Source organism: Asterias rubens, chromosome 12 (genome assembly GCF_902459465.1).
Source record: "Asterias rubens chromosome 12, eAstRub1.3, whole genome shotgun sequence".
NCBI classification, from domain to species: domain Eukaryota; kingdom Metazoa; phylum Echinodermata; class Asteroidea; order Forcipulatida; family Asteriidae; genus Asterias; species Asterias rubens.
Window position 1 is genome coordinate 4,059,926 of NC_047073.1, and position 25,019 is coordinate 4,084,944.

Sequence of the window (25,019 nt, forward strand, 5' to 3'; positions counted from 1 at the left end):
TGGAATAATATACATAATGCTTGTCTTGGAATGCACAAAGGTTAGAAAAGTTAACACAAACAAAACCACAGTTTTTTTAAATGATATTTATTCTACTGATTTAGGGATGAACTATGTTTAATTTTGATTTGATTGTACTTTTAATTCGTCGGCTAAGGACTATAAGGTCATCAGTGCACTTTGTACGGATTTCATAAAATTGCTTTTGCAACTTTTTGAGCTCCTGGTAAAATGGAGTGTATTGACCAAGAGTGTTCTCCGAAGTGTCATTGTTTTGCAAAAAAGAAACATTCAGTTTCTAAGAAAGACATTAAAGACACTGGACACCTTTGGTAATTGTCAAAGACCAGTCTTCTCACTTGGTGTATGTATCTCAACATATGTATAAAATAGCAAATCTGTAAAAATTTGGACTCAATTGGTCATCAAAGTTGCAAGAGAAAAACGGAAGAAAGAACACCCTTGTCACACAAGTTGGGTGCTTTCAGATACTTTGAATTAGAGACCTCACCTGAGGTCTTGAATTCAATTCAAATGTTTAAGTGAGAAATTTCTCCATTCTCAAAATCTACGTTACTTCAGAGGGAGCCGTTTCTCACAAAATTTTATACTATCAACAGCTCTCCATTGCTTGTTACCAAGTAAGTTTTTGAAGCTTATTTTGAGTAATTACCAAAAGTGTCCAGTGCCTTTAACGCCCTTTTGGTTATTAAAAATATGAAATTGCAATTAACGACCATATAGCACCCAGAAATCCAATAATGGCACCAACTACACTGGAACGCAAGACCTCCCACAAACTAGTACAGACGTCTCGTACAATCTTCCAGTTTAGCTCGAAGACTACAAGCTGCCTGTTAATTAGTAATAAATTTCTTTAAAATTTCTCCCGACAGAAATGCACTCTTGTTCCCAAGCATTCCTTCAAAATAAGACATCCTTTCAAAATACATTTCTATAATTAATTAATAATAAATCCTCACAGTTATAACAATTTCAAAGACATATCCGGCGGCGGTTGAGGCCCGTAGACTGGATAGGCTAGTGTGGTATCCAGCTCCTCGTTGTGTTGTGTTAATGGATTCTGCTGGTAGGCTAGCACCAGTTCCTTGAGGGAGCTATACAGATTGTACGGTTCCGCAAACCCATAGCCAGTCTGCGTGTGGTTGATCTTACAGTGTCTGACTTCACCGTTTGCTTTTGCACTGCAAAACACAATAAAAAAAAGTAACATATAAACTGTTATATCCTTGTTCTTTTTTGTGTTCTCTAAGCTACTGGCAAAAGTTATTTTACTATTACAGTACTTTATTTTTGTTTAATGTACAAAGACAAATTTACTACAGCAGACTTTATAATAATAATTGTGGCTTCTTACATGTATATAGCGCACATGTCCGTCACCCAGTGACGCTCCTGGCGCTGTAACATACAGTATTTCCTGCAAGATGTGGGACTATGTTTGAATTATGAGACCTAATTCTGATAGCACCATGTAATGCTTCACAAGGTGCTGTGGCGCAATTTGCTGCCAATCGGACCAGGAACACCGGGGCGCACACCTTCTCTTTTCGATAAGTGCACTGGGTTCTTTTACATGCGTTACATAACACATTGGACCGACAGCTTAACGTCCCATCCGAAGGACGAAGCAATGGTTAAGTGTCTTGCTTAAGGACACAAGTGTCACGGCTGGGGATTCGAACCCACACTCTGCTTTATCAGAAACACCAGAGTTGAATTTGGTGCTCTTAACCGCTCGGCCACGTCACTTTATCATTTCCTTTTGCAATGCAAGACACAAAGAAAATAGCAACATATTAATTGAAAACATTACTTTGTACTGTTTTCATGAAGTATGGAAATAAATATAAGTTTGAATGAATGAACATCCTTTTTCTAACATGATTAGGATAAGTAGGATTTGAAACTTTGCATGGTGGAAATACGACATTGAAATATTATGGTTTATTTATTAACTGCACTGGCGGCCAAGCAGGCCGAAAAAGTACATTTACAAGTAAAAATAGTTCGTAAAAAAATAAAATAATAAAGATATAATATAAATATGTTGTTATTTTAAAATTAACTAATTGCAAGAACAACCCAAAAGCACATTAAAATTCTTGATTCAACACTGGTGGTCTGGTGGTGATCTTTCTCACAGACTCAATGACAACACAACAATTGAGAGGGGGGAGGGAGGCTAATCATCTTTACTCGCACCTACGAGCTGAATTGCGAAGGACGCGGCTACAACGTGTTCGAGAAGCTAGCATGCAAGGGCACCTTTGGCTGCCAGCCACATCAACCCATTATGACCACGGAGCACAGCCAAAATCGAAAGTGTTTGATTTTGTTCCCCGAGAGAGGAAAACCAGATGGTCTGGAAAACCCTTGTGGCACAGCAGAGAACCAACGCACAACTCAACTCAGATATGGCCCCGGCTGGGAATCTAACCGAGGTCACCTTGGTGAGAGGCGAGCGCTTTACGCACAAGCCAACCATGTCACCCGAAATAAGTGTAACATAAGCAGCGAAGTGTAAAATACATGAATAGAGGGAGAGAGTCAGAAAGCGCACAGAAAAAAGGGCAAGGGGGTAACAAAGAGTTAACGAGACAAAAAGTGAGGGTTTTGGATCAGCATAAAGATTTCAGACGGATTCAGAAACGTTCCTAAGAACCAAGATGTGTTACTTACACAATAGAGCAAGCCCAGTCGATCCCTTGCCGTGTTTGCCGGATGAGGAATGTTCCCTTAGCCTTACCCCACAGTAGGGCCTCAGCTTCAGCTCTTGTTACCGTTGGAGAGAGCCATAGACTCTCATTATGGTGAGGTAAGGAGTCTGAATCTGTCGAAGACTCACTGCAAAAAAAAAACCCCAGAGAAAATCCTTAAAATAACGACACTGATGCAGAAAGCGCTTTCAGAGGGCAGGGCTCAAATTTTGATGGGGCCAGGGGTGGATTTCACAAAGAGTTAGGACTAGTCTTATCTCGAGTTAGGACCAGTTACTCGTCCTAACTTAGGACTATCCATGCAATTTGTATATCTCCTAGGACTAGTCCTAAGTTAGGACTAGTCCTAACTCTTTGTGAAATCTACCCCTGTCCATCAAAGCATTTACCTGAATTTATTTTATAAATTTAAACAAGAAAGAACTTTTTTCAACTTTTCTTTCATATAACGACACTGAAGTACAAAGCGCTTTCAGAGCCAGAGCACGATTTTGGGATAAAATTTAATAAGATCGCAGCAGGGCTTGTAGCTCAAGTCGTTTACTGGACTAGATTTTATTTTACAAAGACCGGAATTTACAATCACTGGCATCGGGTGTGTGCGCAAGTGTATATTTCAGGCTTGGTACATTTTTTTATCTTTTCTTGAAACAGTGCCATGCTTTGGTGTCTTCTTTTGTGAAGATCTTCCACTGTGGTCCAGTGGTTAGACTGCAGGACTTGCAATCACAAGGTTGTGGGTTCGAATCACGATTGTTTGATTTGAGCAATGCATAATCATTGACCTTAAACCAATGATTGCATGAGAGAAATTGGCCGTTGCCAGCTTGGTGTTTATATCCCCTTGTGGGAATTTGCTGAGTTCCCGTGATGGGAAGATCGTTCAAACAAACTAGCCATTACCTGTTAAGAGTGCTACTATATAAACAAAATAATGTTAAATGTGCACATTCAATGTTTGCTCATAAAAGTTTGTTTTTGTTTGCAATAAATGTTCAAACAATGTTGGTTTTGAAACAACTATTCTTCAGGCCTGGAATTGCAGAACGCAAGGGTCACGGAGAGCTGAACTTTTAAGTCATTTGAAGACAGTCAAACCTTTCTTTGTAACCCGTGACCTTGCTTATGCAAGAACAAATTTCCAAGCCTGGACTTGAATTTAACTCTTGTTAGTTCACTTTTTTTTCCCTTCCAAAATGTACTTAAATGACAATAAAAGCTATGTAAAATAAATTTTGTTTTGTGCTATATATGCCGAGTTGCGTTAAAACAAGCAGCCGGATGCAGGCACAAGTTAAAACCAAAGTTGACAAATTCGTGGAACCACAAATGCCAATGTAACAAGATTAGGCCGAACAAAGTATAAATGAATAGAGTGGGAAATGAACCTGCTACATCCCGCGTTAATGTGCCAGTGCTCAACCAACTGAGCTATCTAGCCGTAATGTTGGCATTATCCCTATTTTGTCAATATATTTGGGTTTTTTTTTTTTTTTTTGGGGGGGGGGGGGGTTCCAGTCAGAAGCCAAGATCAAGTTGAACACATGAGTTTTTTTATTTTTTTTTTAATGCAAGTCGCCTGACACACAAGGCCTGAAGGCCACTTCAAGGTGTGGGCTACAATTATATTTTCCAGCGGCCGTTGCCACCTACTCCTAGGGCTGAAACAGGGTTACCCCTTTCACATTCCATACGAATGTAGGCTTGGGTATCATCAATTCGAAGCCTGGCCGGTAGAGCAGAAAGCACTACCTCCCCAATTTTATAAAGCATGTGTCACGACCGGGATCCGAACCCACACCCTGCTGATCAAACACCAGTGCTTGAATCCGGTGCTCTTAACCGCTCGGCCATGACACTGCCACTAATCAAACTTATTCGCTGATCTTGTTGTACAACAAAGTATGAAAGTCAGTCATTTGAATTACTTGTGAACTGCTGATTCTTTTTTTATACCAAGCCTCTTCTTGCAAAAAGAAGTAAGCTCATGTGATCTATTAGTACAGCATAAAGACAAAGAAAGAAAAAACATGATTATTTTGAATCATGCGCTGAAAGTATTTTCAACGTAAGTTGTGTTATCCAACAATTGTCATATTTTGAATACACATAAACGTGGATATTGCAAATGGGGTGCAATGAACAAATGTTTGAAACAAAACCTGTGGTTTAGAGGGGGTGCAATTTGGTTTTAGTTTTGCAACAGTTATGATTAATGTTGATATACAGAATATATTGATGGACTTTTTTTTTGCTCACTGTTCCATTTTGGCAGTCGCTAAATCCAAGTTTCTTTTATTCTGTACCTGATGAAACAAAGGACAGCAATAGAAATTTTCAGAAATATTGTTTTTTCGTTTGCATACGAAAGAAGAAAAAGAAAAATAAATGAAGTAGAATTCGCTGTGTCTATGTGCCTTGCTTTGTTAGTATACAAAACTGTGAAGGCACACAATGTAAGTGCAGGTGATTTTGACTTTGTAAAACCTAATACTAAGATGGGTTGTGATTGTGAGGTGATTTATGGTGGTACTTACTTGTCTAGATTCTCCATGCTAAGCCAGGCATTAATCTTGTCTTGTTTCACACCTTGAGTGCCTAGCCACCTGGGATAAGTAAACGTATAGGTCTCGATAAACTTAATGTTTGCAATTCCACGGTGAAAAAAATAAAGCAAAATGTACAACTTTAGTTCAGACAAACGAAAAAACATAAATCAGCTGAATGAGTTGTGTTGGAAATTTCCAGAAACTCCTGGACTGACTAGAGTTGAGCCGGGTTTCATAAGAACATGAATGCGAAGGCAATTTTGTCTGACGCAAAATATTAATTTACGATTTGTTTTTTAATTGTGACGGCAACAAATTTGCTTAAACTTTGCAATTGGTGTGAATTATGCACCAGGCTCAAGAATGATATTTCATGTTATACCACAGATACTTAATGTTATACCACAGATAAATCATGTTATACCACAGATAGATCATGTTATACATGTACCACAGATAAATCATGTTATACCACAGATAAATCATGTTATACCACAGATATATCATGTTATACCACAGATAAATCATGTTATACCATAGATAAATCATGTTATACCATAGATAAATCATGTTATACCACAGATAAATCATGTTATACCACAGATATATCATGTTATACCACAGATAAATCATGTTATACCATAGATAAATCATGTTATACCACAGATAAATCATGTTATACCACAGACATATCATGTTATACCACAGATAAATCATGTTATACCACAGATGCTGTTATATCACTGACAATATCAAATATAAAGTAGGGTAGATGGCCAAAGCTTTCGATCCAAACTGGACCTTTTGTTATATCACTAAAATATGATGTTATATGATGTTATATCATTGATATATCATCTTATATCACTGATATATCATCTTATTCACTGATATATCATCTTATATCACTGGTATATCATCTTATATCACTGATATATCGACTTATATCACTGATATGACAGTTGAAGCCACTTATAACAACAAACTTTAATGATACAATAATGTTAACTTTGGGCAGTGACTTTGGTAGACTACCATCCTAACCTTGTGCCTTGTAGATAACTGGAGTATGATACAAAGTGTTGCTGCATTTTCATCCGTCAGAAGATGAAAGAACGAGACGCTCACTGACCACGTTTTCATAACCACACAAGGCTAAGAATCCACATGCTTCACACACAGACAGCACAATTACCGTACACACCATCAAACTCCCCCGAGTGGTTCACTCGAGTGACCGGCACACTGGTTTTAAGGATTGCCGTGTCGTGACAAACGCATGACACAATATGACAGTATTGGCAGTGAATCACGACGAGCTCCCACAGATGTCATGACTCATTAACAAACACCAAGGTCTTTGTTACTGATTGGAATTAGTACGAGAGGGAGGGATGTTGGCGATCTGCCTAGGTCCTTTGTACATGTACCTCTTCGAGATATCGTGGACAATATCAGAAAGTCCTTGAAGTAGATTGGTTTAAAAATAACCCTTATAACAATATAAGGTGTAGAGCAGAGAGCCAAAAGCAACCCTTGGACAACATCAGCATTTACCAGATTGGTTTGAACAGAAATTACATTTGTAACAAAAGTTTAAAACTTGCCTCCAACGTTTGTCGTCGACATAAAACACAATAAGCAGTGGCGTAACTGCACCATTTGAAAATGAATTTCTTAAGCATACCACGGATGGAAAATTTTCTATGTACTTCAGAAGGAAAAAAATGATCAGCAGTGTCATTGCACCATTAAAAAAAGGAATTTTGTTTAGCTTACCACAGATGCAAACTTTTGTGATGACTTCAGTCATTTAGCATTCTAGCAAATCAATTCATCCAGGAATTTGTTGTACTTCTCAATATTTGAGACAGTGCCATAGATATTGATTTCAATTTTACCAAGCCACTCTATCGAATAAGTGTTGGCTCTAAAATATTTCTACTCTGCAGCACCATGAATCTAACAACAAGTAGCAAACTTAAAGACAGTGGACACTATTGGTAATTGTCAAAGACTAGTCTTCACAGTTGGTGTATCTCAACATATGCACAAAATAACAAACCTGTGAAAATTTGAGCTCAATCGGTCATCGAAGTTGCGAGATAATAATTAAAGAAAAAAACACCCTTGTCAAACGAAGTTGTGTGCCTTCTAATGCTTGATTTCGAGACCTCAAATTCTAAACTTGAGGTCTCGAAATCAAACTCGTGGAAAATTATTTCTTTCTCGAAAACTACGTCACTTCAGAGGGAGCTGTTTCTCACAATGTTTTATACCATCAACCTCTCCCCATTACTCGTAATCAAGAAAGGTTTTATGATGATAATTATTTTGAGTAATTACCAATAGTGTCCACTGCCTTTAAGTTGGTTTGTACTCTTTGTATTTAAACACTGTCTGATCCCCTGACCCCTCCATATTTTTTACTAAGGGGGCGTTCGATTAGATTCCCTTGGTCGACCGAGCGGTGCTCACTCGGGTGAGCCCCTGACAAGAGCTAATCGAACGATCACACTCGCCCTCTCGTGGTAACGTCATGCACCTCGGGTCACCCCCAAGTGACCCCTTTCCACAAGCAGGGCACTGGGGGCTGACCCGGGTGAGCCCCGTCAAAGCTATTTGAACGTACCGGGGCAGACCGGGGTCGACCCAGGGAAGCTGAACGAACGCACACTAAAAAGGAAAGCTCCAAGGTCAAATTCAGTTTCATTGATACACTCATTTCTAATAGCTAGAGTCCTCATAAAAAATTGGGAACAAAATACAAGTCTCCTAGCCTCACATAAAAAATGGTGTAAAATACCACTGTGTTTATACCCTTCAAGTGAATTGGTTGTCAAAATCTTTTAAAAATTCAATGACGTCACATTTCAAATATATAGTGTGTACAATTTTGTACCGGGAACTTTCAACTCATTCCTGAGGTCTGATGACATTCAATCAAAACAGCATTGAATTTGACAATATGACTTGCACGGAAACCCCTGTTTGGAATCTACAGACCCATTATTTTTTAATGGTCGATGACATCGTGTTTCAAATTTCGCTCAGAGAGGGCATCAAATAAAATTTGACATCAAGTTAACATGAGGCTGGAGTAATTTTCCCCACTTTTTCCACAGGAACTCATTCTATTGGAAATTGAGTGCATCACACTACTCAAGTTGAAATTGTTCAGTCCTGCTTTTAGGTCATTGTGGATTTCCACACCATGGATAGCTCACTGGTTCTGAGAATAACTGCAGGGTGATTTTTCTTCCCCTGTTAAAACTTGAATTCCTTGAAACAATGACTCATTGTGAGAAACCGCACTTTAGTAAAGGCCAAGTCATCGTTTGTGCTTGGATTGGGTGACCAGGTTGCTATGGTGGCCCAATCCAGCTTATAGCCCCCTCAGCATATGACATCACATTTCACAATCTCAAAAAGCACCCTACAAAGTCCAAAAAAGCGCCATAACTGAGGCCAAAGGAGGGAAATCATTGGACAAATTCAGCCGGGCCCAATTTCATAGAGCTGCTAAGCACGAAAATTTCTTCCTGGATGAAAACAGGATTACCAACCAAATTTCCAATTTTCCAAATTTATTCTGTTGATTGCTTAAATCCTGAAAATCATGTGGAAATTTGGTTGGTAATCCTGTTTTTATCATCGGCAAAAATTTCATGCTAAGCAAATGTTTGTGCTTCATGAAACTTGGCCCTGTTCTCTGGCCTGGGTTCCCTTTTTATTCTAGACCCAGGACCTCTCAGATGCAACAATTCAGGAGGTTTACAGAATCAATGCATCGCCAGAAAGGCATCCCCCAAAAAACGGGTTTGGAAACAATGTGGATTATTTCTGTCTCCCTTAGGTGCCTGCTAATCTTCATTCAAGAAAAAATCTGAAGGCTCAAGGATGTTTTGAGAAAATCCTAGAATTGGGATTAATTCGAGGAAGGTCATGGGGATTTGGGGGGGGGGGCAGGGGACAGGTATGGGGGCAGATACTGTTCACATTACATCCTCAAACATATCAAAGGACCATCATATTTTCTTAGTTTCTTAGAGACAATCTAAGCTAGCGTGTCGTTGCCAAGCGGATAAGAGTACCGAACTCAAGCTCTGGTGTTTCTGTTCAGTAGAGTGTGGGTTCGAGTCCCGGTCGTGACACTTGTGTCCCTGGGCAAGACACCTAACTTTAATTGCATCTCTCCAACCACGGGTAAATGGGTACCTGTGAGGGTAGACACAATGGTAGAGATGGTTCTTGTGGTTGATTTAGCATAGCAGCGCGTATTTGTTGCACAGGCTGTATACTTCCCAGGGAGCTGAGATGGTGTAAGAAATTAATTAAACGGCCAAGTGACCAGGGGACAAAAATGTTTGAAGCGCTTTGAGAAGTCCTTCAGGTGTCAAAAGCGCTACATGTATGTAACAATTTGTTATTAGTGCTATTAAGCTTAGAAATCACATACACTCTACAACACAAAGAACACATCATCATTGAGCTCACATTCCCCATCCACTCTCACTCTCTAATAAACAAATCCACGGCAACTAATCCATGACAACCAACCAAACAAATGCATCAAAGACGAATACCAAGACTACAAAACTTACATGACATACTGATCCCTCAACTTGCGCAAGTCCAGAATCTGCGGTTTGATGCTGTTCATGGTGCGATCCCTCTCCCGATTGGCATCCACCTCCATTTTCAGCTCCTCCTCCAGGGCTTTCCGACTCGCTACGATCTCCCCCAGGCGTTGCTGCAACAGGGCAAAGTTCTCCATCAGCTGTTCTCTTTCCTGAGGGAGGCAGTCTTTATGATAGCGTTCGTGGAGCTCCTGCTGTTCCGTGAAGACCGTGACGGTTTCGTTGAAGGCCTCTAGGGCTTGACGCTTCAGCTGGATGGTCTGTTGGGAAAGAGTGCCAGACGTAAGCGACTATTGATTGCTTAGCCGAGTTGTGACTACTGTTATTCAACTACTCAGTTAATCGTGCCGCTACGATTACTACAAAAATTGTCGCCACTTCCTGTTTGGTGAACCAATTTAAGTCGCTCACGACTATTCACGACAATATAGCTAACTTATGAAACACAATCAGACAACAGTGACACAATCCTTCAATCCTTTAAGCATGAGTTTTACTATGCTGCGCCTGTGGCAAACAATATGCTGCAATGCATCTTGGGAATTAATAATTAGTTGCGACTAGTGTCAAAGTTAACAATAAAGTTTAATAATGACTAGCAAGTCCCCTCGATCCTCTGAGTGAAAGTAGTAATCCCGGCCGATTTTGTACTTTTCGCCCAGACAATGCCAGTAGTTAAAGCCATTATACACTTTTGGTACAGAAAAAAAAAAAAAAAAGTTCACAGATTTACAAATAACTTACAGGGTTTACAGAAGGTAATGGTAAAAGACTTCTCTTGAAATATTATTCCATGAAGTGCTTTACTTTTTGAGAAAATATTAAAACAGTATCAGTTCTCGATAGCGAGAATTACGAATTTATTTTGAACACATATCATGACACGAGGAAACGTGCGGAAACAAGGGTGGGTTTTCCCGTTATTTTCTCTCGACTCCGATGACCGATTGAGCGTAAATTTTCACAGGTTTGTGATTTTATATAGAAGTTGTGATACACAAAGTGTGGGCCTTGGACAATACTGTTTACCAAAAGTGTTCAATGGCTTTAAAAAGCAGGACAGTTCTTTTTAGAACTGAGAAGTCTCCCGAAATAGGAAAATCTACTCCACGGTATTAGCGAAGTGTCCCAAGTTCAGTACAAAATCTGTTCCGAGGTAGTTATATATAAAAGCAAGACAGGTTCTTAAAAGAACATAAGTAGCTATTTACATGATGAGTCACCACAAACCAAACATACATTGATAACTCACCATGCAATGCCTCAAATCCCATTTGACTCCTTACCTGTAATGATTTACTATATTCTTCATACAGCTCATCGTATTGCCGAGTCTTTTCTAGATACTCTCTATTCTTGTCCTTCAGTTTGTTGATGACCATGTCAATATTTCCATCTGGCATGTCTGGTATTGTCTACAAGAATAAACAGACAATTGTATTCAAAAATGTAAACTTGGCATTAAGCACGAAACCTTACTTGGTAACGAGTAATGGGGAGAGGTTGGTAGTATAAAACATTGTGAGAAACGGCTCCCTCTGAAGTGGAGTAGTTTTCGAGAAGAAGTAATTTTCCACGAATTTGATTTCGCGACCTCAAGTTTAGAACTTGAGGTCCAATGAATATTATGTGTGTTTTACCCGTACATCAGTGCTTGTATACTCGGTACTTTCTTACCTCTCTTAGTCAAAGCTAGCTCATACTTTTGATGACCAAGAATACGCGCTACTTTTCCAATTGTGATGCAAGAAAATTCGCTTTGCACAAAGCATTCGCAGGAAGTATGAACAGAGCTTTATACTTCCACCATGCAAAGTTTCTCACCCTACTTCTAAATAATAATAACTTTATAAAGAGTATAAAAACTCACTGCATCTTTCTTGGACACCGGTAGCGTCAGCTTGATATCCAGCTTAGCGTTGTACTGTGAGAGGGGAACGAGGCCGTAGTGTTGAATCAACTCTACCACGGACACAAACCTGAGTGGTTCCGAGAAGCCATAGCGTCCGTTGGAGTGGCAGATCTTGATTAGTTTATTACTGCCACCCTTCCTGTAAACAACAGCAAAATGACTCCACGTTAGTCCCTTTAAATTGTTGATAAAGACAAACCGTGCTGGTTGGCACGGCCGGCCGATGTTAGTAAAACAATCAATCATGTAAACAGATGTCGTCACCAAATTCAACAATTCTGCAAACTTTCTTTCCATAATTGGCAGCTTTGTTTCCCAAAAAAATTCAACACTATTTCTGAAAATTTGTGTAACCTTATCCCAAACTGTGGCTATCTGGTTTTGCTTTGCATTTATGGCTTCCCTTTGGTAAAACTTTGGCGTTGCAAAAGAATGGTCTACAACAACCTTGATACCTACACATAGTCTGCTCAGAACTATAAGGTTTTAAGTGCAAATTGGTACGGGTTTCAATTTTTGGAGCTCCAAAATTGAGTGTTCTTCAAAGCATTTGTTAGTAAAGCATCGTACTCAAGGACACAAGTGTTATGACTGGGATTCGAACCCAATCCCTGATGACTTAGCCAGTAGAGTTTGATGCTCTTAACCGCCCGGCAATGACACCTTCCTAATTTCAAACCAAGATAATTTGTTGTGCAATCTTACCTGAGGGTCAGCGTGTAGTCACCCGTCAGAGGGTTACTGGCAGCGTCTCGTACTAAGAACGTCCCGTCAGGCATGTCTTTCATCTTTTCATTCACGTCCTCTCTGTACAAACCAGGGAAGAACACACACCCAAAGTTATCTCTTGGTTGTCAAAATATTCATAATAATCTAGAAAATTCTGAAAGTCTCCATTCCATAGAAAAACTTAGGGCTTGACAAAGAAAATTGAATTGAGCGAGATTCGAACCCAAGACAATTCTTAAAGGCAGTGGACACTATTGGTAATTACTCAAAAAAATTATTAGCATAAAACCTTACTTGGTGACAACTAATGGGGAGAGGTAGCACAAAGCAAAGGACAGTTTAGCAGGATACCAGTCAGAAACTTTGCCTGTGACATGAAATTGAGCTTTGCTCTAGAATTGCAAATGCCATGGGTTCGAAATCCCACCTGGGCCATTACCTTGAGATGTCTCCCCAGTACCATTCCGCTTCTTCAATGGTCCGTGGTTCAGATGAGAGCGAAGGTTGAGAAGGTCTCGGGGGTACAGGTGGGACATCTACAACAACATGACAACAAATTAAAAGTAACATGAATCGCCCTAACTGCAGAAAAAAGCTACAACATGCCTAGAATGAGTAAAGGGAAAGTTTACATTTGATATTATAAAAGAAATAACACCCCTTACAAATATTCTACCTTTTCATTGGTTTAGATCATGTCACATGATATGTCTTAGTTTTACTAGAAACGGCAGCCGTGTGACAGTGCATCGTTACACGGCATGCAGTACCCAGATGTCTTTTTACCCATCTCGAACCCAATCAGTTGTGCATCTGAAACGCGCGTACGAACGTCACGTGTACGAGGATGATAAATAGTCTGTTGGGATGTTATAAAAGAAATATTTACTGCTTTTACTCGTGCTTTTACTCAGGAAAATAGAAAGCTCCACGGATCACCTCGGGAGTCGGAGGTTTCACCACAGCACTTGAAGCAGTCAATAGTTGTATACTACATGTAACTCTTAAAATTAATGCCAATAAAAGGTTAGAAGCCTACAGCAGCTTTCGATAGTATAAATCACTTTGAGAAACATTTCACTTGTAAGTAATGCAGTGGCAGTGTCATGGCCGAGCGGTTAAGAGCACCGGATTCCGGCTTGGTGTTTGATCAGCAGGGTTTGGGTTTGAATCCCGGTTGTGACACTTGCTACATACAATTGGGGAGGTAGTGCTTTCTGCTCTACAAGCCAGGCTCCGGACTGATGATACCCAAGCCTATATTCATATGGACTGTGAAAGGGGGTAACCCTGTTTCAGCCCTAGGAGTAGGTGGCAACGGCCTCTGGATAAAATAATTGTAGCCCACACCTTGAAGTGACTTTCAGGCCTTGTGTGTCAGGCGACTTGCATAAAAAATGCGGTTATCTAAAAATGTATCAGATTTTACCCCAAAACATTTGCATCTGAGAAACGTTACCTCTCAATAGTGTTTCCCAGATTTTTCTTCCGGCGATATCTCAAAAACATGACCACATTTTGAAATGAAATTTTCACATTTTGGTTACCTATTCACATACCTTTAAAGACAATCGAACAGTTCCAAAAACAACTCAGAGTAATACAAAATTAAAGGCACATTTTTCAATTTGAGTGAAATGCCAATAAAGAACAAATCTTCATTAAAAGCAGTGGACACTATTGGTAATTACTCAAAATAATTATTAGCATAAAACCTTATTTGGTAGCAAGTAATAGGGAGAGGTTGATAGTATAAAACATTGCGAAAATCGGCTCCCTCTAAAGTGATGTAGTTTTCGAAGAAAGAAGTAATTTTCCACGAATTGATTTCGAGACCTCAGGTTTCGAATTTGAGGACTCGAAATCAACCATCTATCATGTCTATAATACAAGCACACAACTTCGTATGACAAGGGTGTTTTTTTCTTTCATTATTATCTCGCAACTTCGACAACCAATTTAGCTCAAATTTTCACAGGTTTATCATTTTATGCACATTTTGAGATAAACCAAGTGAGAAGACTAGTCTTTGACAATTACCAATAGTGTCCAGGGGTGGATTTCACAAAGAGTTAGGACTAGTCTTATCTCGAGTTAGGACCAGTTACTCGTCCTAACTTAGGACTATCCATGCGATTTGTATATCTCCTAGGACTAGTCCTAACTCTTTGTGAAGTCGACCCCAGGGTCTTTAATAAGTCCTATACTTAGTACAGCTGTTTATCTTTACCTGACTGATTAATGATGGGCGGTCGCTGCTGAACACCCCAGTACTCATTCTGCTCTATCAATGTCACTAGAAGTCGCTTATGAGCTTCCATATTGTGGATCACATGCCTGAGGAGAAGGTCATTAATATTCATGACTTGCTCACCTTTTGAAATGAAACTTTGACAGGTTACTTTTATTACATTTTAATTAATCTGTTTATATTCAAACAGGATTAAAACAATGGAATATTTCCAAAAACCAAAGGTATACTTATGTCAAAGTATGAGATAGGCTGTTGAGAAAAAGAAAAAAAAACTCTGAGGGCAAAGCAGAAAAACATGGGAGCATGAAGCCCAATAATAATGGGGTGTTACTTTATGGTTTTATCTTAAAGGCAGTGGACACTATTGGTAATTACTCAAAATAATTATTAGCATAAAATCTTTCTTGGTGACGAATAATGGGGAGAGGTTGATGGTATAAAACATTGTGAGAAACGGCTCCCTCTGAAATGCCATAGTTTTTGAGAAAGAAGTAATTTTCCACGAATTTGATTTCGAGACCTCAGATTTAGAACTTGAGGTCTCGAAATCAACCATCTAAACGCACACAACTTCGTGTGACAAGGGTGTTTTTTCCTTTCATTACTATCTCGCAACTTTGACAACCGATTGAGCTCAAATTCTCACAGGTTTGTTATTTTATGCATATGTTGAGATACACCAACTGTGAAGGCTAGTCTTTGACAATTACCAATAGTGTCCACTGCCTTTAATTGTTTTTATGATATTGATCTTAAAAAAAAACAGAACTTTTTTTCGCTGCTTTAATAACAGATACATTAAAAAGCTTACATGATTTTATCATGTGGAGGTTGTAGTAACGAGTGACAGAACACTGAGGCTAGATGCTTGGGGAAGATGTTATTGGCCGTGTTGAGCTGACAGATCCGACATAGATGAGCCATGATGTACGACAGTGTACACCGGTGGTGATACTGCATCTTAGATACACACTCTAACAGCTTGGTCAATCTTTTGGGCTCGTCGTAGATAGCTGTGGATTGACATAACAAAGTGTGAAGTTATAATAATAATAATTATCTTCAAGTACGCGCTAATCCTCCAATCAGATTCTCAGATGGGAGTGGTGATAAAAACCTACATTGCACGGCTAATATCACTACCATGCGTATTGTGTGTTCTATGTCACGCGCCAAGTTTGCTTGAAGACAAATACGTTATCACACGCGCGCTCGTGGAAATACGGAAAATACAGCGTGTCTGCGTCCCATATCCAACTCAGCCTTCGGCCTCGTTGGATATGGGACGCAGAAGCGCTATATTTTTCCGTATTCCACTCGCGCTTGTGTGATAACCTATATAATAATAATAATAATAATAACAGGATTTCTATAGCGCCACTCCATCTAAATCATGGCGCTCAGCAACAAGAGGCAGTGAAAAACAAATACATTTTACAGGTCAACTGGAAACATGTGAGCTTTTATGTTGTTTTTGAATGATGTCACAGTGTCCAGTGATCTAACGTGAGATAGTATATTGTTCCACTTGGCAATGACACCCTTATAAGTGTTCCAGCAGGGCATACCTGTGGGTTAAAGGCAACGGACACTATTGGTAATTATTACTAAAAATAATGCATAAAACCTTACTTGGTAACGAGTAATGGGGAGCTGTTGATAGTATAAAACATTATGAGAAACTGCTCCCTCTGATGTAACGCAGTTTTCAAGAAAGAAGTAATTTTCCTTGATTTTGATTTTGAGACTTCAGAATTAGATTTTGAAACAAGGGTGTTCCATCTTTCATAATTATCTCACAACTTTGATGACCAATTGAGCTCAAACTTTTATAGGTTTGTTATGTTATGCATATGTTGAGATACACCAAGTAAGAAGACTGGTCTTTGACAATTACCAATAATGTCCAGTGCCTTTAAGGGTGTTTCCAGCAGGGTATATCTGTGGGTTAAGGTCAAAGGCAGTGGACACTATTAGTAATTGTCAAAGACTAGCCTTCACAGTTGGCGTATCTCAACATAAACATAAAATAACAAACCTGTGAAAATTTGAGCTCAATCGGTCATCAAACTTGCGAGATAATAATGAAAGAAATAAAAACACCCTTGTCACACGAAGTTGTGTGCGTTTAGATGGTTGATTTCGAGACCTCAAGTTCTAAATCTGAGGTCTTGAAATCAAATTTGTGGAAAATTACGTCTTTCTCTAAAACTATGGCACTTCAGAGGAAGCCGTTTCTCACAATGTTTTATACCATCAACCTCTCCCTATTACTCGTCACCAAGTAAGGTTTTATGCCAATAATTATTTGAGTAATTACCAATAGTGTCCACTGCCTTTAAATCAACTTACCATTGGCACACATAAAGTCGTTGTACATCTCGTACTCTATAACTGGATTAGGTAGCATTCTCAAATAATGCTTAACTAATCCTGTGATGCAGTGGACATTACTGATCCCATTCAGATCGACGCTGTCTAACTTCAAGGCAAACCGACTCTTCAGTTCATTAATCTCCAACATAGTACACGGTAGACGGTAAAGGCCTTGAATCTCCAAACCTATAACAAACAAAATAACTTGTCAGGGTTCTCCCTATGCACAAACTAGTATCTCGGGTCAATACAAGCGAGTCGCGCCTGATACAAGCAAATTTCGGCGGATACACACAAAAACAAAAAATAACTATCAACAGAAAAACCCCCCAATATAGAATGCTCCAGATTACACAGTAGGTCTTTTAAAACTAATTCAATTCAATTCAATTCAATTCTTTAAGGTTTATTAAAAATATCACACAAATACACGACAGAAGTTGAAAAGACTTAAATTGGCGTGTTTACATTCATTATTGTAAAAAATTACAAAAACAACATAAACACCAAGTAGAAAACATTCAGAAGACCTTGAAGACCTTGTGTCTATTCGGTGTCCTTCTACCCAAACAAAATTTGGGTCCAGAATGCCCCACAGTTTAAAGGAACACGTTGCCTTGGATTGGTCGAGATGGTCTTTGAAAAGCGTTTGTTGTAAAATGCACATAGGTAGAAAGGTGCTGTAAAAGTAGAATACAATGATCCACACAAACATGACTTGAAAATGCATGGTTTTCCTTTTACCTCGTCGACTAACACGGTCGGCCATTTATGAGAGTCAAATTTCTGACTCCCATAATTGGCCAACCCTGTTAGTTTGCAGAGTAAAAGGAAAACCACGCAATTTCGAGGCAAATTTGTGTGGATCATTGTATTCTACTTTTACAGCACCTTTCTATCCATATTCATTTTATAACAAACGGTTACAAATGCTTTATATAGACCAACTCGTCCGATCCAAGGCAACTTGTTCCTTTAAACAAAAAAATCATGAAGAGAACCCATAGAGCTATGGTAAAGAATTAGAGGGTGCACTGGCCTATATACGCGGCCCGGCATGCGCCCATGTGGCTATTTTCTAAGTTGACAAAACAGCATCGCAAAGCGTGTGTTTTGCGGCCATCTTGTAAGTTGACAAAACAGCAATGCATAGCGTACAACTCCAAAGTGCACTTCATATTCAACGCGCGTACACTACGGCACGCGTGTCCCCTTGCGGTCCCTTGCGTTTGTGCAAGCAGCATCACCAGTGCGCCCTCTAGTTATTATCTATAACTCCATGGGAGAACCCTGCTTATAGATTGCAATCACAATTCATAAAGTTGCCACAAACCTAAAAATTAAAGTTAATTGCAAAACTCTTCTCCCAGAGTTTTGTTGTAAAACTGATAGAATAAAAAACCCAGTTCCAACACCTTGTTTGTAATTTCAACAAAATTGATTTTTGCTTCTGTTTAATCTGGTTTTTCTCTTTTATTTTCTGTTCAAATTATATGTATTTATAAATATAAAATATAAAAAAATTAGGGGGGGGGGGGTACAATACCTTGCGTGCTTAGTGGCAAACATTACTGAAAGTAGGAGGGTTAAAAAAGAACCATTGACTTACCATGGTGTTCGATAGCTTCGATGCATTTGATGATAAATGGTGGAGCAGGCTGTGACAATGTAAACTGCTCCGATAGCTCCACTCCGAAAATATTCCCTGAGAACAGAAACAGAAAGTAATCAGAAATGGACGACAGTATTCTTTACAAGAAATCCAGACTCAGGGTCCCTTAAATTACCCCCAAATTTATCTTCTGTAAAAAAAAAAATTCAGAGATAGGAGTTCAGAGTTAGGATGATTTAAGAAGAAACTATAAATAAGAGAATCAATGTGTGGTGAAGATGTTTTCAACTAGTGGTTTAATCCCAACAAGGCCCGTTTCCTGATAATTTTACCGAGACAAAGTCGAGGTATCAAGAACCAGGCCTCGGCGAGTTTAAACCACTAGTTGAAAACTGATTCAACACACTTTGATTCACAGGTTGCAAAGGATTTCTGCACATGCACAGGCCACATTACTTTAGAAGTATGCTAAGCATTCCTCATTACACAGCTAGGGTTTACTGTAAGCGAACAATGGCGATCGCAAGCGCTGAATTCGACAGTAAGCAGAGCCATTAAATTGGGCCCAGTCTTCAAAACACTATGTGGGTCTTATTATTGCATAGAGTTATATATAAGAACTAGAGGGCGCACTGGCCTATATACGTGCCCCGGCATGCACGCAGGCGGCCTTTTTCTAAGTGTACAAAACTGGCATCCCACAGCGTGTGTTTGTGCGGCCATTTTGTAAGTTAAACAAAACGGCATCGCGTAGCGTTTAATAAACATAAACTCCAACGTGTGTTTCATATTCAACGCGCGTACATAATGGCGCGCGCGTCTCCTTTAGGTCCCGTCGCGTTTGTGCACGAAGCATCACCCGTGCGCCCTCTAGTTCTTATATATAACTCTATGTATTAATGATACAAAAAATCTGTCCTGATTATTACCGTTATGGAAGATTTGTTGTCTTGACATGAAGTGGCTTGATTCACACTTGGCAAGTCCAACTGCAGCACAGCTTTTGTGACATATCAACCGACATGCTGTGAAAGAAAATTAAGCACACAATAATTCAGTACACAATGCTCTTGATTATTTCATCAGAAACCGCTGTGTTCTCGATGGAAGGCGGTATACAAATTTATGTTGAACGTATATGTTGTACATAATATAGTCACTTTCGGGGAGACGGATTTAAGTAAAAAAATTAAAAGTTGAACCTTATCTCACCATGCATGTCTTATAAAGGCTAATAAAAAATAAAACCACATAGGCCCAACACTCCTCTCTCATGTCTTTATACTTAATACTATTCACATTCTCAAGTTTTTTTTTCCATTATTATCTCGCAACCTCAACAACCAATTGAGCTCAAATTTTCACAGGTTTGTTATTTTGTGCATGTATTAAACAAAAAACCCAATACCATTGACCCACAAAACTTTAAAAGCAACGAGCCCTGGCAGCTTTTCAACAAATTTACCAAATAGAAGTTGGAAAACAAGGAAGTCTGCTGCAATCAAATGGCATTAGACCAATGTTTTTTGTTTTTTTTTTGCTTCAAGCGACACGGTTCATTGATGGACACAATTTTATGGGGCTGCGTGTAAACAGGAAAAATAAATAAGCACAAGAAAACTTATGCTTACCAGAATAAGGTTATCAGCCAAAATAACATGGCATATGTCACATCTGCAACTGGTATTCTGCTGTTTTTTTGCTTAGCTAACTATTTTTATGTGACATTTCTACTGCAGTGGAATTTGACCCAGATTAAGGTTAACAGCCAGGATTACCAAAATTAGAATCGGGTGTTTGGTATCCTGCTAATTTTTGCTTAGCTGAAAAACTTTAAGCAATATTTAGTGTTTTTGGCTGGTAAAACATTTTCATTTACAAACAATTGTTTTGCCAAACTTCATACAGCACAAACTGCACACAAAAGTATTTTGGCAAAAACAAGCTTGGAGTCTGTCACCAACATTACATAATACTTTTTCTGGTAAAACAAAAAGGTTCTACAGATGGATAAATTCCGTGGTTGAGCAGGCTCTACAGATTTGAACCTTCGTTAGCAAAACCAAGCAGGTATTTTGGCTCGTAACCTATTTCTGGTGAACGCAATTTGTATGCACTTCAACTAATTGTTGTGCTGAAGCAGCTCCATGAAATTGAACCGCGTCCCGGAACCAAAGTCTGCTGACTAAAGCCCGGTTCATACTTCCTGGGGATGCGAAAACATTTTGTTGTCACCCGACTGTTTTCGCAGCGTATGTTTCACAGGAGTTAAAGGGTCTATGTACTTTGTCCTTACACAAAACACAATGTCCACAGATGTACATTAAACTTACACATTTTGAAGACTATGATAGTAGAAAGCTTCCCTTGAAATTTTACTTACTGAGGTGCTGTAGTTTTTGAGAAATGTGTAAAACAAACAATTTTCGTCTCAGTTTAAGCATGTTAACACTAGTTATGCTAAGGTTTTGGTATAATATCATAACTGGTTAATGTGTTTTGAATGCTAAAATAATTTTCATCTTCCTGAGACGAAAATTATTTTGTTACTCGTTTGACTCATTTCTCATAAACTACACAATCTCAGTTAGTAATATTTGAAGGGAAGCTTACCACTATCATTATCTTCTAATGTAAATCTGTGAACATTTTGAAAAGGTACCCAAATCCTGTAAACGGAATCAACTGATGCAAATTATTAATTGCGAAGATGTAACATCAACATTTGTATGAACCGGGCTTTACAAAATGCAAAATAAAGAAGAGAAAACTGAGACACCAGCCCTGAAAAGTTTGAAGACTTACTTGTGCATCTTAGACCCTGATGCGCCATTCCATACATGAATTTCCTACACTGGTCGCACCATTGTAGCGTTGAGAATGTGCTCGGTTGAAGTTTATGCAGCGAGGAGGGGTACAACACTGTATAGAAAACACACCAAAGCTGCAACTATTAGCTCATCATCTTTAAAGGGTCTATGTAACTTTTGTAGGACAAAAAACACAATGTCCACATATTTACACTAAACTTACACAGTTTGAAGATAATGATAGTAGAAAGCTTCCCTGAAAATATTACGAGCTGAGGTGCTGTAGTTTTTGGGAGATGAGTAAAACAATGTCATGAAAATAATTTTCGTCTCATGAGACGGAAATTATTTTAATCATTTGCAAACGTATTTTCATGACATTGTTTTACTCATTTGTCAAAAACTACAGCACCTCAGTAGGTAATATTTGAAGGGAAGCTTTCCACTATCATTATCTTCAAACCCTGTAGGTTTAATGTAAATCCATGGACATTTTGAAAAGGTACCCAAACCCTTTAAAGACAGTGGACACTTTTGGTAATTGTCAAAGACTAGTCTTCTCACTTGGTGTATCTCAACATATGGGGTATGTATACTTGGTGTATCTCAACATATTTCTCGGAATGTTTGAAACTATTAACAGCTGCAGGGCTTCTTACCAAGAAAGTTTTTATGGTCATAAATATTTGGAGTAATTACCACAGGTATTCCCTGCCTTTAAACTCATTAATTATTATTATTATTATTTTTTTTTTTTAAATGCACATGTATACATGACATAAGAAAAATATAATGTTCAACCCAAAAAGGAAATCAAGTTAAACGTCGGAAGGGTCATAGATTAGTTTTTGTCTTTGTCAAATTCATATAATAGGCAAAATCACCAAGAAAGGGTGTTGTTTAATTCTCAATATGTGTACCTTCTTTTACTAGTATCAATTTGAGTTCCATTAAAAATTAAAAGGACTTCATCAGTTTGATTTTAGATTATAAGCTGACTGTTACCTTCCGTTACTGGTTCTGATTTAACTCCATGCTGTCTGGAATCTCCTTTTACAAGTTCATCTCTCGTATAAAGGATACATTGCTGGTTGAAGACGTCTTTTATCCCTATCGCCTAGGGACACAACATTCACTTCCGTTATCAATGATTGAAATGCATCAATTTCCACCGATAATTGTAATAATAATAGCGTTAATAAAGGACACTCATGGGGCGCCGGTAATCAGAATATTTTTGATAATTACAATTATATTGATGCATAACTGCGTCAGGGATAACGAATACCATTTATGTTTTCCTAAACAATAGACCATTATGCACGGCATCCTGTGAGCATCAGAGACCGAATGTGTACATTGATTGAGTGCCTGTGTGGCAAGGCACACTGATAGACCAAAAAATTGAGTCACGCAAAATAATGTAAGTTCCGTTTTCAAACTGGTAGTTTTCAACGAATTCAACCAGTTCAAATGACTCCGGGCCAATGGCACACTTGGCTTCGCCTCGGGTGCCAACCTCGGTGTACAAAACACCATCACGCCAAATTTTTTACTCTACAAAATGGCCTACCGTGTTGGTTTGCAAAATAAAAGGAAAATCACGCAGTTTCACGGCACATTTTTGCGTATTTTAAAAGTTTACTTTTAAAACACCTTTCCAACCATTGCATTTCATAACAAATGGTTTAAAAACGTTTTTCATAGACCAACTCGATCCAAGGCAACTTGTCCCATTAAAGATGATGCTATTTTACCTCAAGTTTCTCCAGGTTTAGCTCCATCAGATACTGTCCGTCTATTTGATGTTTCTTGAAGACATCGGCGTAGCGATGCAGATGAGTTACAGCCATCCAATTCAAGACATTTTCAACAGTCCATTTAGACATTGGCTGAAGAAGAAGAAAAAAGGAAACTAAATAACTGCGGAAAAATTGATTTGGAGAAATATTTTAAAACCTTGTAGGACCTTCCAATGTCAAAGCATAAAATTGTTTAAGTGTTTAGGAACAAAAGAAGTCCACATCATATTGGCACTGGAAACACGTGTCCACACAGTGTTTTCTAAAGTATTGTAGGACCTTACAAAGTCAAAGCATAAAATTGTTTAAGTTTATCAAGAACAAAAGAAGTCCACATCATATTGGCACTGGAAACATGTGTCCACACAGTGTTTTCTATAGTATTGAAACATACGTTTTTCTAAAGTGCACAGAATAGAGGAATGTCCACAGAGTGTATGCAACACACAGCTGTGTAGGTTGAAATAATGTGATTTCTACAGTTTCAATGTATACTGCCGTCAATATTGGCTGGACTGGACACTATTGGGAACAACTCAAAATAATTGTCAGCATAAAAACTCACTTGGTAAAGAGTAATGAGGAGCTGTTGATAGTAAAAAAAACATTGTGAGAAACTGCTCCCTCCAAAGTTGTGTAGTTTTTGAGAAAGAGGTAATTTTTCACCCTAGTGATACAAGACTTCATGTATCTGACATGTCTGAAAGCAAAGTTATGCAACTAAAGGTGCTTTTTCTCTTGATATTCTCTTGCAAACTTCAATGACAGATTGAGCCCATATTTTCACAGGTTTGTTAATTTATGCATACATGTTTGTTGGGGTACACCAAGTGAGAATACTGGGCCCAATTTCATGGCTCTGCTTACTGCCGAATTCTGCGCTTACGATCATGATTCCCCGCTTACGTGCAAGCGCCGAATTTCTGCGCAAGCCTTGTAAGCGTAGAATGCCTAGTAACGTGGAGTACGCACGCGCAGAAGCCCAAATTTGCCGCTAACCCGTGAAATACGCTAGCCGTAAGCACAAAATTCCCTGCTTCCGTAAGCGCCGATTCCGTGCTTACGGTAAGCAGAGCCATGAAATTGGGCCCGGGTCTTTGACAATTACCAAACTTCAGTGCTTCAAAGCTGATTCTTTTTCGTTTTTGAACAACTTTTCATCCACATTGCAGATCAAAACCTTATCTGTGAAGCTGTACTTTGCGGTACCTACCATCTCCCTATTGGTTTGCGTGTAGCCACTTAAATTCTTATTACATTCATAGTTATTAGCATATTGTCCACAGGTCCTGTGATACATGAGGTTGCAATCCTCACATTGTAGTCCAATCTTGCCTGTGCCCCATATGTAGTCATCACCTGGGTAGAACAAGATTAACGAGTAATGAGTAACGAGTAACGAGTAACGAGTAATGAGTGGTGAGTAATAAGGAAAGAGTAGTAAAGAATAGAATAACAACTAAGAGTCATGGGTAATGAGTAAAGAGTAAAGATTATGAATAATGCGTTATGAATAATGAGTGAAAACTGAGTACTCTAAGCCTGAACATCTGATGTCAAACTTTAAGGCTTGTGAATTACACCAGAGGTCTGC

General features: G+C 38.8%; 1 protein-coding gene across 2 annotated transcripts in view; it reads right to left on the bottom strand.

Annotated features, from left to right (window-relative positions):
• Positions 1–664: 664 nt before the first annotated feature.
• The window catches only part of LOC117297387 (phosphatidylinositol 3-kinase regulatory subunit alpha-like), a 38,334-nt gene continuing 13,979 nt past the window's right edge, over positions 665–25,019 (bottom strand). For both annotated transcript variants that reach the window (XM_033780386.1, XM_033780385.1), the window contains 17 exons: positions 24,639–24,784; positions 23,381–23,515; positions 22,629–22,740; positions 21,619–21,735; positions 19,743–19,838; positions 18,811–18,906; positions 17,178–17,387; positions 15,637–15,838; positions 14,802–14,908; positions 13,011–13,107; positions 12,548–12,649; positions 11,801–11,981; positions 11,217–11,345; positions 9,895–10,190; positions 5,279–5,347; positions 2,704–2,868; positions 665–1,205 (listed from right to left, as the gene is read on the bottom strand). In XM_033780386.1, coding sequence (XP_033636277.1) covers positions 986–1,205; positions 2,704–2,868; positions 5,279–5,347; positions 9,895–10,190; positions 11,217–11,345; positions 11,801–11,981; positions 12,548–12,649; positions 13,011–13,107; positions 14,802–14,908; positions 15,637–15,838; positions 17,178–17,387; positions 18,811–18,906; positions 19,743–19,838; positions 21,619–21,735; positions 22,629–22,740; positions 23,381–23,515; positions 24,639–24,784 — 2,480 coding nt within the window. In that variant the 3' untranslated portion in view covers positions 665–985. The remainder of the gene's footprint in view (positions 1,206–2,703; positions 2,869–5,278; positions 5,348–9,894; positions 10,191–11,216; positions 11,346–11,800; positions 11,982–12,547; positions 12,650–13,010; positions 13,108–14,801; positions 14,909–15,636; positions 15,839–17,177; positions 17,388–18,810; positions 18,907–19,742; positions 19,839–21,618; positions 21,736–22,628; positions 22,741–23,380; positions 23,516–24,638; positions 24,785–25,019) is intronic.